We start from the raw sequence: 17300 nt of genomic DNA on the forward strand, positions 1-17300 counted from the left end.
TCTGAATTGAAAATGATTTTAAATGCTTGCTTTGGCAGCACATACATTAAAATTGGAATGAAAATGATTTAAAGTCTCTTGGATAGCTTTATGTTTTTTCTGGGTAGGTTTACCCAGATTTGATTAAATTTTCTTTAAAGTACATTAAATCCTTCCACTTACGGTATATATTATAATGCATGGACTAGATGAGTCAAAACAAAAATGAATGAAAACATCATACTAGAGATTTTGATTTCATTCCCAAAGCCATTGCTAATGAATATTTTTTCTTTTCAAAGGGCATACATCACAGAAGGAAGCCATGGAAATGAGCCTTGATATAACAGCACTCAGCATTCTTCAGCAGCCAGAAAAACTTCAGTGGGAGATTGTTGCAAATGTGCTTGAAGATACTGTAAAGGATCTTGAAGAACTTGGGGCAAATCCTTGCTTAACAAACTCTAAGAGTGAAAAGACAAAGGAAAAGCACCAGGAACAACACAACATTCCCTTTCCATGTTTATTGGCTGGAGGTTTATTAACATATAAATCTCCTGCTACCTCACCCGTTAGTAGTAATTCTCACAGGTCACTGGATGGTTTAAGCAGAACTCAGGGTGAAAGTATATCGGAACAAGGATCAACTGACAATGAATCCTGCACTAATTCAGAATTAAATTCTCCTCTGGTGAGGAGGACTTTACCCATTTTGCTTCTTTATAGCATCAAGGAATCTGATGAAAAAGCAGGAAAAATCTTTTCACAGATGAACAATATAATGAGTAAAAGTTTGCATGATGATGGTTTTACAGTTCCACAGATTATTGAAATGGAACTGGATAGTCAGGAGCAGTTGTTGTTGCAGGATCCTCCTGTGACGTACATTCAGCAGTTTGCAGATGCAGCGGCCAACCTTACCTCTCCAGATTCTGAGAAGTGGAACTCTGTGTTTCCCAAGCCTGGGACTTTGGTTCAGTGCTTGAGGCTGCCAAAGTTTGCAGAGGAGGAGAATCTTTGTATAGACTCAATAACTCCTTGTGCTGATGGAATTCATTTGTTGGTAGGACTGCGGACATGCCCTGTTGAATCCTTGAGTGCAATAAATCAGGTAGAGGCCTTGAATAATTTAAATAAATTAAACTCTGCGCTATGTAATAGACGGAAAGGTGAGCTGGAATGCAATCTTGCTGTAGTGAATGGTGCAAATATTAGTGTAATCCAACACGAATCACCAGCAGATGTACAGACTCCTTTGATAATTCAGCCTGAGCAGAGGAATGTTAGTGGTGGATATTTAATACTTTATAAAATGAATTATGCCACTCGGATAGTGACTTTAGAAGAGGAGCCGATAAAAATCCAACATATCAAAGATCCCCAGGACACAATTACCTCGCTCATTTTGCTTCCACCAGATATACTGGATAATCGAGAGGATGACTGTGAAGAACCTATTGAGGAAATGCAATTGACCTCAAAGAATGGCATCGAGAGAGAAAAGAAGTCTGATATTTCTACTCTTGGACATTTGGTAATAACCACTCAGGGAGGATATGTAAAAATATTAGATCTTTCAAACTTTGAAATATTGGCCAAAGTGGAACCTCCCAAAAAGGAGGGCACTGAAGAACAGGACACATTCGTTTCTGTCATTTACTGCTCTGGCACAGACAGGCTGTGTGCGTGCACCAAAGGTAAGTGGGTGGTTTGTCGGGTTCATCTGCATCCTTACAAAACTGCTGTATGTCATTCATTGATGTGCATACCTAGTATGACTGTTAGATCCATATAGATGAGAAATTTATTCTTTTATAATGAAGTGGTCTTTCTACTATTACAACAGTTTTTAAAACTTTTTTCTACTGCCCTAGGTAAGGATTCTATTGTAAATAAACTAATGTTTCTTAGAAAGTATCTTTTCTGCTTTAACCTCAAGAAAATAACCTGCTGTTTTTTCCGTGAACCCTGACTCTGCATCTGCTCAAATTTGTGGTCTTGGGCAAGTTACTTTAAACTCAGTAAGCCTTCGTTTCTTTATTTATAGACTATGATAAAAAGGCCTATTTCCAGGCTTCTTAGAATTAAATGAAATAATGTATGTAAAGTTTCTGGCACAGATACTGGTCCTTATTTCTTTCTAAAATAAAAATATTTAGTGATTATTACTGTTGCTAACTTTTTTGGTTTGATTTACTCCTGATCTCTGAGTGATAGTGAATAGTTTTACAACATCTGAGGACCCGTACAGATTAACACACAGTATGGTTTTTTTCCCTACTTTTCTCAATATGTATTTTAAGTTGGAGAGAAAAAGCAATTTTTGGGAAGGATTACTGACAATATCAGGCAACATGAATAGTCCTGATGATAGTTTAGGAGGAATTTAGGGCCAGGAGATGTTTGAAGACTAGGTAAATAGCCAATACTTGGCAGAGGAATTGGGTTTAAGAAGAGTTGCATTATCTCCTGTGGTTTTGGTAGGAATCAACCTGTTTTTCCTCTCTTTAAAAGGATTTCAAGACTTCAGCTAAGAAGAATAGTAAATGTAGTGATTCCGTTTGCCTTCTTTGAAACATATGTGAAAGAATAAGGGGAAACTATCTTCAAATAACATAAAAACCCAACAGGATCAGTATGAAAAATGAGCAATGCAGAATAACTTTAGGCTAGAACTTTGCTAAAACTTTGAATTGAATTGATAAAGTTCAGAAGAACCATTAAAATACTATGTTGTATGAAGGGTAGTATCAAGTTATTGATCATGTGTGGCCAGTTCATTGTTGTGAGAGCTTTACCTCTGTTAATTCACTCAGTCCTCACATCACTGTATGACGTATGTATTATAATTCTCTCTATTTTACAGGCGAGGAAACCGAGGGAGAGAGAGGTTAAGTAACTTGCCTATGGGCACACAGTCAGCATTCAGACTTGGCTTTCTGTCATTAGAATGATTAGTTACTGCTGGAGTAAAACAAAATTAGAAAACTCATGCATTGGCATGTTTTGGAATCTTAATCTGAAAGATTTAAAAAAATGAAAACAAGTTAACTTGCCATTGGCCTTCTGAAGTGAAGCTGGGCTTGGAACTTGAGGGCCCTGGCCTCAGGGCATATCTTTGTGAGGTACTAGTATTTTCCAGAAATGCAGTAGCGTTTTGTTATTGAAATTACTATTTGATCAAATATACTTTTGGCAGCTTAAAGGAGAAATAATATTTAAGCCACAAACTAGATTAATGTGTTCTTGGAATTTGGACAGTGAAGCAGTTCTAGGAAGTGATCTTGCGTGAGTGAAGGACAAGAAAATGCCTGAGAAGTCAGCCACTTTGAAAGTTATCCCCTGGTTCTTCAAGGGTTAGCTCATCGAGATGCATTTGAAAAGATTAGGTTAATAACAATAAAGAGGAAAGAAAAGAAAAATTAATGTTTTAAAATGCATATATGCCAGTTCATAAAGTAGATAAAAGATTTTTAAAAAGCACTGCAGACTGTGAATTAAATGGACGTGATACTCTTATATGAGTATATTAAAATAGCATAAAACTCTCATGGGGATCATTGAGTCTTGATAAAACTCTTGCAATTAATAAAGGTTATAAGTTAGTTTTCTTAGTGCTACTACTAATATATGAAAAAGTAGATTTGATGCAGCTGTCTTTGATTAATATTTGGAAGTAGAATGCACACACGCATACGTGGGTGCACAAGTATGTGCAACAAGCTTCCTCATGCCCAACCGCACGACAGCCAGCCAGTCCAGAAACGTGGGCCACTTGCCCTGCAGCTGGGAGAGGGCTGAGGAATGGGGGGTGGCTGCTGGTTCCTGCAGCCTGCTCTTATGGAAGAGCATCTTTCATCAGGCACTCCTTTGGATGTTGTGCCTTGTTAGGTTCTCGAGTTCCTGAGTAGTTGATTCCAGTTGCTGTTTCTAGTTCAGTTGTTGCTTTGATGGAGTACTACTAACCTCTGGAGATTCCTACCTAGAACCTTCTACTGTGTCATTTGGCATGACATCACCAGTGCTTGTGTTGGTATTTTTTAAAAAGTATTAAGACAATTCCGAACTTAAGATGGTTTGACTTAGCGTTTTCTTTACTTTAAAATGGTGCAAAGGTGATAAGTAGAAACTCACTAGGCTTAAAGCTATGATGTTTAGTAAGTTAGGTATATTAAATGAATTTTCAATTTATGAATATTTTCAATTTAGGATGGGTATACTGGGAAGTAACCCCCATCATAAGTTGAGGAGCATTCTTATTTTTGGAGTTATATTCTTAGTGGTTTAACTTAATATATTCTACTTCAGAAAAATACTAACTTAATTCTAGTAAAAGATAGAAACTTTTAATCTTTTATTTTTAATTATTTTATTGTTGTTCAGAAACTTTAATCTTTTCTTCTCCCCTACCTTTGTGCTACTGTTTTCTTATGTATTGCGTTTAGATAAGTTATAAACCCAACCAAAAAGTGTTAGATTTTTTTTTTAATACTCACCCAAGGACATTCTTTCATAACTTTTTAGAGGTAGAGGAAGGGAGAGAAAGAAACTTTGATGTGAGAGAGAAGCATCCATTGGTTGCCACCTGCCCTGCCCCATGTACCCAGGACCTGCAACATGTGCGTGTGCCCTGACCAGGAATCAAACCTGCAAACCCTTGGTTACGGAATGATTCTCTAACCAACTGAGCCACACTGGCCAGGGCAAAGTGTTAGTTATTTTATAAAATCTTTATCTTATATAAAAGTTAACAAATGATGAAAAAATATTTTGCTTAGCTAATTATTATTTCTGTGTTTCCTTATGATTTGGCATTGTTTTCTTTTATGTTGAAGGACTTTCTTTGGTACTTACTGTAAGGCAGGTCTGCTAGCAAAAAATTCTCTGCCTTTGCTTCTCTGTTAAGGTCTCTTTCACCTTCATTTTTGAACAATAATGCTGTATGTAGAATTATTGGTAGACTATTTCTGTACATGGCATTCTGTTGCCTTTGGCCTCCATTGTTTCTGATAAGTGAGTTGTTAATTTCCATTGTAGTTTTCCTGTCTGTGATGAGTTATTTTTAATTTGCTGCTTTGAAGATTTTCTCATTGACTTGGACTTTGAGCAGCTTGACTAGAATGTATGTGTATCTGTGGATTTCCTTGTGTTTATCCTACTTGAGGTTCATTGAATTGACTGGATTTGTAGTGGAATGTTTTCCATAAAATCTCATCAGTTTTTGCCCATTATTTCATAAATACTTTTTCTGTGCCTTGTCTCTTTTTTTGGAATTCTCATTACATATATGTTCCTATACTTGATCTGTCTAATAGGTCATTGAGATGCTTTTGATTTTTAAAAATCTCTTCTTTCTTTTATTTAGATTTGTTAATTTCTGCTGGTCTATTTTTATTTCACTGATTCCTCCTGCCTGCCTTTTTTTTATCCTACTGTCAAATGATATTAAAATAACTTTTTAGCTAATAAAGTACATTTGTATATTTGCCCATTTTCCATGTATCTGTGTTGATGAAATTTTACTACACTGTAGGTGGTGAGCTTCATTTTCTCCAAATTGGAGGAACCTGTGATGATATTGATGAAGCTGATATACTAGTGGATGGATCCCTTTGTAAAGGAATGGAACCATCTTCAGAAGGTTCCAAGCCTTTATCAAATCCTTCAAGTCCTGGCATTTCAGGTATGATACTAAGTTTTTAAATGATTTTTTAAAAATGCAAATTCTTTGGACATTTTAAGTCTTCTGAGTCTTTTTTATTTATATTCTTAAATTATTTCAGTTTTTGTAGTCAACTCTTGGTTACTTTGTTGAGGGAATTCATTTCCTTATTGGCATTCTTTTACTAGGCTTATTTTTGTGTATTAGTTATCATTTTTCCAGTAGTTGGAAAGTATTGTAAACATAAAATAAGAAGTGGTTCTCAATCTGTGGTAGGTTGACCAATACTGGTTCAGTTACCTAAGGTGAAAACATTATATTGGTTATGAAGGAGTTTTTGGTCTAGCTAGAGAGGAGAGAAAAACAGAAGAGTTCATTAAGTAAGTGTCAAGTCAACAGAATGGCCCACATTACTAATATTAGTACTGTAATTGAAAAGCTGAAAACATACTTTCGCCCTGGAATAGCGTATTCAGACCCTCGCTGCCCCATTGTGAAACTCGAGAGTGTACAATTCAACTGAGCTCTTTCCCCAACCTCTGTGCCTACTGTTAGTCCTTTTTTGTACTTCCGTAGCCCTGTTATGTTTTACTCTCAGTAGTTTCCACATTTTACTCCCTATATTGTGCATTTAAAAGAAGTTTCATAAATCTGTAATGAAAAGTGTGTTTAAACTCAAATGTATTCTAAATGGAACTAATACATAAAGTTGGTGCTTGGGCATTTTTGATCATTCTGCTTTGCACCAAAAGCAGACTTTTAGTGGTTACTGATATAGTAACTTTAGTGATTATTAGTATAATCCTCACTACTTTATATGCTAGGCATTTTCAGCCTCCTCAGCACTGTCAACATTTTGGACTAGATAAATCTTTGTTGTGGGGGGACTGTCCTGAGCTATCTTAGCAGTATTTCTGGCTTCTGCCTGCTAGATTCTAGTAGCATTCACAGTGGCCCCCATCCAAACAAAGTATTTTCATAAAGTGCATAAACAAAATATTTAGTAGAAAAGCTGTGGATTAGATTATAAAGACGTAAATACAATGGTGCGCCACATGATGACATTTGGCCAACGATGGACTGCATATATGATGGTGGTCCCATGTGATTTTAATGGAGCTGAAAAATTCCTCCTGCCCAGTGACTTCTTGGCCACTGTAACATTATGTTATGACACACTGCTCAGGTGTTTGTGATGATGCTAGTGTAAGCAAACCAACTGTCTTGCCAGTCATGTACAAGAGGGAACCCCCCCCAAACAGGATTTATTTATAAAAAATTGTGTATTTATTCTTACATGTTTATTAAACTTCGCTCACCTTCCAAGTACACTCCATATGATGCAAAACACCTATTGAGATGTTTTTTCTACTGCTCAAAACAATTTTTGAACTTGACAATTTTTGTGCCTTTTTGTGCTTCTGCCTTTTTTTTTTCCCTTCCACTTTTTCCACATGGGCAAAATGTTTCCCTTTGAGGAAGACTTTTTTCATTCAGGGAAACAAAAGGTGTCACTCGGGGTGAGATCAGGTGAATAGGTTGGATGGGACACAAGAGTCATACAGTTTTTGGTCTAAAACTGCTGAACACTCAGTGCAGTGTGGGCAGGTGTGCTCATAAATCACCCATTGTGAAAAGAGTAAATGCGTTGAACGAGTCTTCAGAATAAATTCACTGAAGTCAAACGCAACCTTTCACATCCATGCTAGCTGGTGCACTGATACAGATGGGTTCCTAGAACACTCACCTAATAGGGAAGCTTGTACTACCAGGGGACTGCCTTCCAGAAGATAATTCCAGTTTTTGGAGGGGTCCCCCCTTGTGTAGGGTAGCACGTACTATTTTGTCCACTGCATAATACTTGATAAAATAGTAAATCACTATGATACAGGTTTGTGCATTTACTATACTATACTTTTAATTATTATTTTAGAGTGTTGTCTTTCTACTTATAAAAAAAGTTTGCCAGGTAATAGTATGCTGTGTAACACTGGCAGTGGCCTTATATGTGCTATTTGCTGTGTTTCCTGAATCCTTTATTTTCTTTTATGCTCGATTCAATCTTCTTGTGTACAGTAACATACTATACATATAGTCTTGCACCCCGGAGCAGATGGTATAGATAGTATAGCCTAGGCGTGTAGTAGGCTGTACCATCTAGGTTTGTGTGAGTGCACTCTGTGATGATAAAATCACCTAAGGATGCATTTCTCAGAATGTATGCCATTGTTAAGTGGTGCATGACTGTAATGTAAGGAAGGGACATTGATGTACTAATAATATGAAGGGGGACTCAAAAAACCCCCAGCATTTATTTATGAAAAATTGTATATTCTTACATGTTTAAATAATTGAATAGAGTTTCAGTCAGTTTACTCTAAGCTTTGAGAAAAAATGTGGTGTGAAGTACACTTGTAATAATTTTCTGGAACTTGGTGTAAATTTTTTTGTGAAAGTATTCTAAACCTATCAAATTTTGTATTTTAGTCATCTTTTTAACCTTTTGTTAATTGAAACAAGAATAACAGCCAATCAGCTTTGTATGATATTAGACACTTCGCAAATGTGAATGCGTATATTTAATTAAAAAAACAATTTCCCTGAAGCTGGTTATTACTCTTATAATGGTGGTATGTATATATGATATTTTTAACTACCACAAAAGTAGAAAAAAATAGTATTCAAAAGGACAGATATTACATGCTTGCTGATGTTTAGCATTTTTTATAAATAAGAAAATCTAAAAAATTAATATTGATCTGATGGAAGTTGGGTTTGCGTTCCACACCATTACTTTTGTTGCCTTTACTAATTTAGGGCTACAGTTCAGGCAGGACTCCTCTAACAGGTGGGGTTTATGGATCTCCAGTAATGAGTAGCCTTCTGTAATTTAAAATATTCAAGATGTTGTGAAATCACTGCTGGTTACTTTAGTTGCATGTATCTGAGTCCACCTTATTAACTTTCGGGATATTTGGTAAGTGTTGCGATTGAATAGAAAGAAACATGAATTAACACTACTTTTAAAAAAACTTATTTCAAATTCTGCATTCACTGTTATTAAGGAGTTGATTTGTTGGTGGACCAGCCTTTCACCCTTGACATCTTGACATCTTTAGTGGAGCTAACCCGCTTTGAGACTTTGACTCCACGGTTTTCAGCCACTGTCCCTCCATGTTGGGTAGAAGTTCAACAAGAACAGCAGCAAAGGAGGCATCCTCAGCACTTGCATCAGCAACACCACGGTGATGCTGCTCAGCATACTAGAACTTGGAAACTACAGACTGACAGGTAAAACAGTTTTCCAGGTTGAGTCCATATTGTATGATTTGTTAGAGGCAACACAGAATTCTTAGATATATTAGTGTTTTTCTTTTTATATTAATAGCTTTTGTTTTGTCACCTGAATTTTGGAAATTGTTATATTCTTACTTGTAGGATAAAATAGACTCAATCCACAGATTCATTTAACAGATATATTAACATTTTACACGTTTAATGTGAAATTTGAAAATATACAAATAGAAAGAAGTCCTCTTTCTTTATGCTGTACAAAAATGTGTCAGTAGAAACAAAAGCAAATTAAACATCACATTCATTTACACCAGTCTGTAGTTCTTCATATTAACTGTATTGAAACAATTGAAAGCAGGTGCCATTTTAGGAATTGGGAAAGAAAGAAAACCAAAAAACCCTGTTCTGCCACGTTTCTCCTGCACTGTGTTCATTGTGCACATGGAGGCGCCTTCCTCCTCCACCGTGGGGACTGCAGGTCCGTGTAAGACGGAGCCTGCTCAGGAGCCGAGGGAGGCGAAATAGAACTGGCAGGTGTGCACCCTGCTGCATTGCCAGACAATTCAAACAGTGGTTTGGCTGCCAGCTTGTCATCTTTAGGGGAAGCAAGGTTTTCTCTTGAATTTGAAACGAAATAAATTTCTGTTCCTTTGGTTTTGTAATATGTGCAGGAATGTATGAATACTGAGGAGGTTCAAAATTTGGTCTGCACCAGTTACCAGTGCAGTCATGAAGACCCAGTCTTGAGAACTCTTATCTTGATGACCTAGTATCTCTGTCATTAAGCGTTTTAGTCCTTCAACTTTACCTTCTCATGGGTTATCTTCTCATGGGTTAAGCTCACCACGGGGCAGACTTTGGAGAAAGTCGTTCCCAGCTGTAACAGGGACACATGGGGTAGCTGGTGCTCATGTACAATCAGAACCCCTTCTACAGTCCTCCTCATTCCAGTTTCACTACATTTCTCTGTCATGTGTGGAAATCTGGCTGCAACAGAGCTGTCCTTTTCATAGAGGGGCCCTTTGTACCCAACGTGTGATTGGTAATAGGTTGCAGGTTGATCATGTGATCCAAGGTGAGGGCTTGGTCTGCTGGGTGTATGTGTTGCCAGAAAGGTTGGTTCCCCCACCACACTTCTCCTCCCCTGGGCCAGCTGGCCTGGGAGCAGATTGGTGGTGCCAAGGACATGCTGGTGAGCACTGGTAGTGAGTGGGAAGGCGGAGGTTCTGAGACTTTCCTGGCATGGGCAGCAATTATCTGCATCTCACTAAGCAGCCGCTGGCTGCCATTAACATGAGAGCTGAGAGCGCAAGAGAATTTAACAGGTATTTAAATACTCGTTTTGTGCAGGCACTTTAGTAGGCTCTGACAGTACAACTCTGATGGAATTTATGTTGTAGTGGGGGTAGACAGATAGTAAGTGGATAGCTACTGCACCATATTGTCATAGAAGCTGTTGACATGTATTAAAACAGGATGGTTAAAGAGTTGTTGGGTGTGTACCTATTTGTGAGAATGAGCTAGAAATGTGTATGATATATTTTTTAAAGATTTTATTTATTTATTTTTAGAGAGGAAAGGGAGGGAGAAAGAGAGAGAGAGAGAGAGAAACATCAATGTGTGGTTGCCGGGGGCCGTGGCCTGCAACCCAGGCATGTGCCCTGACTTGGGAATTGAACCTGCGATGCTTTGGTTCGCAGCCCATGCTCAATCCACTGAGCTACGCCAGCCAGGGCTCTGTGTATGATATTTTTAATATAAGGGGCCTAGGAAAGGCCTCCATGAGAACGTGAATGTGGAGGCAATAGCAAGTACAAAGATTCTGAAGAGTATGTTTTGTTAATTCCAGGAAGAGCAAGAAGACTGTTTTGTTGGAATGCAGTGAATGTAGGGAGGAGTGGTAGGAGGCGAGGTCTAAAAACGTAGCTAGTAATCAGATCATGAATGTCGCTTTAGGCCACAGTGAGACTTTTATGCTGGGTGAGATGGAACGGTGTATTGGAGGGTTTTGAGTACAGGGGTGATGTGATAAAATTTGTATATTAGAAGGATCTGATAAGACTGCTTTGTTGACAGTGGATTAGGAGTGGTGTGTGTGTGTTAGGGGCAGTAATGGAAGCAAGGGTTCTGGTTTTAGATACTGTTGTGGTAATCTGTGTGAAATGATGGTGGTAGCCAGGACCAGGGTGACAGCTGATGGAGGCAGTGGGTATAATTTGGATGTGGAAGGAATGGTAAGAAGGAATAGTATGCTGGTGTATTGAACATCTGGTGTGAGAGAAGAGTCATGGGTGACTTTAAGGTTTCAGATTGAGCTCATTGAAAAGTGGAATTTCTGTTTAGTGAGATTAGAGTGGGTAATCACTAAGTTTGGATGTATGATGAATTTGAATTGTCTGGTAGACATTTGATATGAGTTTGGAATTTAGTGGAGGGGTGTGGTTTAGAGATTTTTTTGGTTTGTTTTTCAGCATATATAGATGTATATAGAATTTAAATTAGAATGGACATGTGTAAGAAATACAAGAAGTTCTTATTTTAAATGCAGATTCCTGGGACCCTACTCATAGGTTTAGGGTGGGGACTCAGGAATCTACAGATAATTCCCAAGCATAATAGTCCACACTGTAAGCAACTAGGGTTTACTGTAATGTGCGGGTCTCAAGGCAGGTGTGAATTCCTAAGGTAAGATAACTTACTGCCCTAAGTTCAGCCTCTGTGTTGGGAGCTGCATATCTTCTCTCCTGTCATTGAGAAGCGTTAAGTTTTTGTTGAAGGCTAAAAATCAGAGTGTGAAAAATGATATCAATGCTAATGTGGTTATGGCTAAAGAAAGATTTTTGCTTTATTTAGCATTTCCTTCCTTATTTGACAGCAACAGCTGGGATGAGCATGTATTTGAATTGGTGCTACCTAAAGCTTGTATGGTTGGACATGTGGACTTCAAATTTGTTTTGAACTCAAACATCACCAATATTCCACAGATACAAGTGACACTGCTGAAAAATAAAGCTCCAGGCTTAGGGAAAGTTAATGGTAAGAATGGATCAAAATTTATATTTGAAGAATCTTGTACTTGGTTTCTTTAAAAAACTAATTTCAAATTGGCTGTCTAGGTTTGCCTGTCCCCCCTACTATGTTATCCTTCCCATCCACAATATTTTCCCACTCTACTTTTGGTGTTCTTATTTATGTAAGTTAATCCCGGGAACATTTTAGAGCTTTTCAGTAACTCAGTATTGTTCAGAGTTGCATAAACTTAAGTAATTTAATTATGCTTTTTTTTTGGAAATGCAGTTAGTTCCATTGTGAATTGGCATCACTCTTGGCTTTACTAGACTTAATGCATTACTCTTCCTAAGAGGAGACACGATATGGAAAAGAACTTTGTTATGGAGGTCCCATACTCTTGTAAGGTTACTAGGAAATCCAGCCTTTCATGTAATGCCAGAAATATACCCATCTTTATTTATCTTCTTTGCAAGTTCAGAATTTGATATATTGAATTATTAAAGTAGAGTGTACACATTTAGCAATCTATTTTGGGAACTAGATGTTACTTCTAAGTGTTTTCTCTTTCATGGGATAATTGAAAAGGCAGGGAATAATTTCAGAGTAAAATGGCTACTTTACCCAGAGGGTTAAAAACATTGAAAGTTGAAAAATTTCTTATTTCAAAAATACATATGTATGTTTGTATATATGTGTGTGTTTGTATACGTGTGTGTGTGCATACGTGTGTGAGTTTTTGTTTTGTGTATCCTCATGGAACATGACAGATTCTGGTTTAATTGGATTTAGGACTTAGACATTGGTATTTTAGAAAGTCTGCAGGTGCTTATACTCTGCGGCCTAGGATAAGAACTTTTAGTTCAGTGCCAGCAAACTAAAGGTGGATATTTTACTACCATTAAAAAGAGAGATTAGTGTATGAAACAATCATCAGTTGAATCTAGTTTTTCCCCTACTGACAACCATTTTATAGCATCTGTGATGAAAATATAGCAGTTTCCACCTTAACAGAAAATTTTAGAATTTTAGGCACATAAATCATTGATACTAAGTAAAATTAAGTTTACTGATATTTTTATCCTCTAGAAACAGCAGTAGATAGGCAGATCACCTTTCCTTTGTCTCCAGCTCTTAACATCGACGTGGAACAAAACGGGAAGCCGTCCCTGGTTGATCTGAGTGAAGAAACGCAGCACATGGATGTGGAGGAACCACAGTGTGAGTTAAATTGCAGAGTGTTGTCCCTGGCAGTGAAAGGAGTAGTGACCAAATGCATCATGTTGGGCTGAGATTTCCTCATGGCTTGCAAAACTGGATTTTTAAGAACATGATTAAAAAATAACCTGTAGTTCTGCTTTGGCAATGTGCTTTAACTTTCAGCTCATCTGGTGAACACCGCTGCACTAATACTTGCATTCTTGCTTTTCAATATCTTGGGATTTGGAATTGTGTCATGGTTTTATTATTATTATTTTTTGAAAATAAAGGTGAATATAAATAAAATGGGAATAGAAAACACCATCAAATGTCAGATAATTGATTATAGTTTTTTAGCATGATAATGAATTTTTACTTGAACACATTCAAAGTATGGTATTTCATGTGGTGGTGTTACATGTAAATGGGATGGGTGTTTGCTTATTAAATATTACATTTAAAATTATCAACTAATTTAAAAAAGAAAATGTGTATTTTCCCTTTTAGGTATTAGATTATGTCCATTTTTAGAAGATCATAAGGAAGACATTTTGTGTGGGCCAGTATGGCTTGCGAGTGGCCTTGATCTATCAGGGCATGCTGGGATGCTGACATTGACAAGTCCCAAACTTGTTAAAGGTAAAGTGACATATTTTACCAAAGCAGAATAAATAATGCTACAATTATAAAAATAGATGAAAAGAAACTGATCTCAAAAAAGTAAGATATTGTTTGGGATTTTCATTAGTAATTCCATGAGTTTCCTGGTAGCTAAGGTCATTTCCTCTCTTAAATGATTGTACTTTTATGTGAAATTTCTAATTCTACTTTCTTTGTCATGGAGGTTTTAGTGCTTTTTGAAAAAGTGTAAAGTGAACACTGGGTGACCCAGTGTGACACGACAAACTTCTTCCGGTTAACCAGATACCATGTTCTGTTCTGGCATGTTTGCCTTCCCATCAGTGGCAAAACCGAGGATTAGGCAATTATGTGACACATATTTTAAAAGACTGATTTTAAAGTGTTGATTTTCCTGGAACGTACGGAGAGTGATTATTTTTCTCATCACATTCCTCCCCGCCCCCCACATCTTTGGAGAAAATGAGTGCTACATTTTTATGGGACAATAAAAGGATGATATGTGTCAAAAATTTTGGATAAAGAAGATTAAGAGGGTGAATCTTGTCAGAATAACATAGTAATAAGAAGAAGGTCGTAGTGCAGTGCTTGCGCAGTAGGCATGCAGATCAGTGAAAACAACAAAGGTAGCTTTTGTAATCCCAGGAATATTTTTTTTAGTTTTTATTTATTTATTTTTAGAGAAAGGGGAAGAGGGGAAGAAAGAAAGGGAAACATTGATTTGCTTCCCATATGTGTGCCCCAACTGGGGACCGAACCGCAACCCAGGCACGTGCCCGGACCAGGAGTCAAATGGGCGACATTTTGCTTTGCGGGACGATGCACAACCAACTGTAATCACAGGAAGATTTAATACCTGTTGATGCAGCGTTAGGCTGATGGTTTCCTGGTGTATTAATTTGATCCATGCACGGTTATAAGTGTTTCCGTTACCTTTGAGTTAGGTACTGTTCTTCTCGTTTTCCATTTGAAGGAACTGAACCACAGAGAGGTTAATTTGTTACATGTCTTGTAAATGGTAGAGTTATTATTCAAACCCAGGTAGTGGCTCCAGAGCCACTGCTTGGAAAGCAGAATAAATAATGCTACAATTATAAAATTGTGCCTTTGCTTTTTCAACTGTAGTACTATAGTGATTCTTTGTATGTGTATGTGGATACAGAAAAAGACTGGGTGGATACATTTATACATGGTGCCTTAAATGAAAGTTTTTCTTTGTGTTTTTCTGCGGTTCACAAAGATTTATATTATTAAGATGAGTACCTTTGTTGGGGGAAACATGCTAAATGTTTGTAATGGTCAAGATTTTCTCTGATGCTATTCATGTAACTCCTGTGCTTTTTTTTTGCTACCAACATATGAAGGTACTCAACTGTATTATTCTCAAAAAGTATTTGAAAAAATTCTAAACAGGTGTGCTTTTCTTTTTGTAGAGTTCTTTAACTTGCTCTGTAAAAACTAGAAAACAGTTTGCTCTTTTGGTGATTCACTTATTTATCCCATTCTACGTTGCTCTCCTAGGTATGGCAGGAGGAAAATACCGTTCGTTTTTGATCCATGTCAAGGCAGTGAATGAAAGGGGAACAGATGAGATCTGCAACGGCGGCATGCGTCCTGTAGTAAGACTTCCATCCCTGAAGCACCAGAGTAACAAGGGTTACTCACTTGCTTCACTCTTGGCAAAAGTTGCAGCAGGCAAGGTATGAAACTGTGTTATTTTGAAGTATAACAGTTCATTTTAAACATTGTGGATGAGATTTGACACACTGTTGAATGAAGTGTGACCTTTGTTTCTTTTTTTTCAGTAGACAGTTGGTTTCTTTGTATTTTTTCTTTATAGTGACTTAAAAAATATCCAAAAGAAAATATTTTGAATTAACTTTAAACAAACTATGTAACATAAGGTAAATTCATTAGGGAATAATTGTTAGCAAGTTTTTCCCTTTATAATTATTTTAGGACATAATACTTTTTTCTTAAGTGTGAGGGTTTGTTTTTGTGCTTCTTACTGGCAACTCACCACTTTTTGGGGGGTAAACATTTGGGAGTATGCAGGAAGAGGAGATGGGAAGTGATTTGGAGATAAATCATAATTTTCATGGTTGATTTTCTGCAGCTAGCTTGTACCATGCAGTCTCTGTCTGCATCATTGTCTGGTGTTGGATTTTCCTGAGGTCTGGAGGTTTTGTTTGTCTGTCATCATTATTCATAGGCAACAATAGCAGTATGAGTAATACCAATCATCTTATATTAACACAGGTCTTCTCATTTTTCAAGGGCTTCTGTGTACTTTATCTGATTTCTCAGTTATCAAAATAACTGAGAGAGGCAGAGCAGGTGCTACTATTATCTCCATTTTTTATGTAGAAAGTGAGTGGACTTTAGAGATTGGGGAGCTGGCATGTCTCATAGCTCCTGTGTGCTGTAGCTGGGACGTGGACTCAGGACATTGGATTTGTAGTCTTCAGTGGTTGAGTTATTAACTTTAATAATTGTTGGGTTTTTCTTCTATTATAATTCTGGAGGAAATTTACAGAGTCATTTACTGAGTGTAAGGTGACAGCTATCATTTTAAAGTGAGATGTATGTCTTAATATTCATAATTTAATTATTGTCCTTTATTTGAAAATTTTAATAGTAAACACTTCTCGGTATCATTTGTTTATTCAATTATTTATTTTTGCATATTTAGGAAAAATCATCAAATGTGAAGAATGAAAATGCAAGTGGCGCCCGTAAATCGGAAAACCTCCGGGGCTGTGACTTACTTCAGGAAGTCTCAGTCACAATTCGGAGATTCAAGAAAACTTCCATTTCTAAGGAAAGGTACCCTCATTTCCTTCTCCTGTTATTCTTACAGTAGTAAAAGTACATAGGAAGGAAGAATTGAAATGAACATACTCAACACACAATATTACCTTAAATTTTTTTTTTAATTTCTGTTTCTCTTATTAAGAACTTGTCATCTCACTGAGTTCTGTGAGAGATGAATTGTCTTTTTACTTCATTGGTTTAACCCTGCTGCATGTGCACTACTGGGCATATGCTGGGAATGCAATATTTGTAGCATGAGGAAAGAAATACAGCAATTTGAAGTTTTACGTACTCTTGGTCAGCATATAATACATTATTAAAACTTCATTTCTTTTAAAACTTTATACAAGCCAAATACTGCATATGTACTATTTTAAGTCTTTTAATACCATAACATGAAATTCAGAGACCAATATTTCGTTACAATATTTAATTTTCAAAAATTCTTAAAAAATTGTAATCCTCACGTAGTCTGTTTCGTTTTGGTTGTTAATGTACTTATATTTTCTATTTTGTAGAGTGCAACGATGTGCCATGTTACAGTTTTCAGAATTCCATGAGAAGCTTCTTAACACCCTTTGTAGGAAAGCAGATGACGGCCAGATCACAGAGCATGCCCAGAGCCTTGTGTTGGACACTCTTTGTTGGTTAGCAGGAGTGCATTCCAATGGACCTGGAAGGTTGATACTTAAGATTTTACTTA

General features: G+C 36.9%; 1 protein-coding gene and 1 pseudogene across 12 annotated transcripts in view; one reads left to right on the forward strand and one right to left on the reverse strand.

Annotated features, from left to right (window-relative positions):
• BIRC6 (baculoviral IAP repeat containing 6) overlaps window positions 1–17300 on the forward strand; it is a 197421-nt gene that overhangs the window by 52508 nt on the left and 127613 nt on the right. For 8 of the 12 annotated variants that reach the window (XR_004903615.1, XM_036027815.1, XM_036027820.1 and 5 more), the window contains exons 10-18: window positions 282–1676; window positions 5513–5662; window positions 8707–8932; window positions 11811–11971; window positions 13034–13165; window positions 13652–13783; window positions 15305–15483; window positions 16476–16609; window positions 17116–17277. Coding sequence is in view for 11 of the 12 variants with exons in the window: in XM_036027815.1 (XP_035883708.1) it covers window positions 282–1676; window positions 5513–5662; window positions 8707–8932; window positions 11811–11971; window positions 13034–13165; window positions 13652–13783; window positions 15305–15483; window positions 16476–16609; window positions 17116–17277 (2671 nt within the window). In the remaining variant the exon portion in view is untranslated. The remainder of the gene's footprint in view (window positions 1–281; window positions 1677–5512; window positions 5663–8706; window positions 8933–11810; window positions 11972–13033; window positions 13166–13651; window positions 13784–15304; window positions 15484–16475; window positions 16610–17115; window positions 17278–17300) is intronic. The other 4 variants (XM_036027818.1, XM_036027821.1, XM_036027819.1 and 1 more) reach the window with 1 other exon arrangement.
• LOC114500878 lies at window positions 9366–10198 on the reverse strand (annotated as a pseudogene).

Source organism: Phyllostomus discolor, chromosome 6, assembly GCF_004126475.2.
Source record: "Phyllostomus discolor isolate MPI-MPIP mPhyDis1 chromosome 6, mPhyDis1.pri.v3, whole genome shotgun sequence".
Lineage (NCBI taxonomy): Eukaryota > Metazoa > Chordata > Mammalia > Chiroptera > Phyllostomidae > Phyllostomus > Phyllostomus discolor.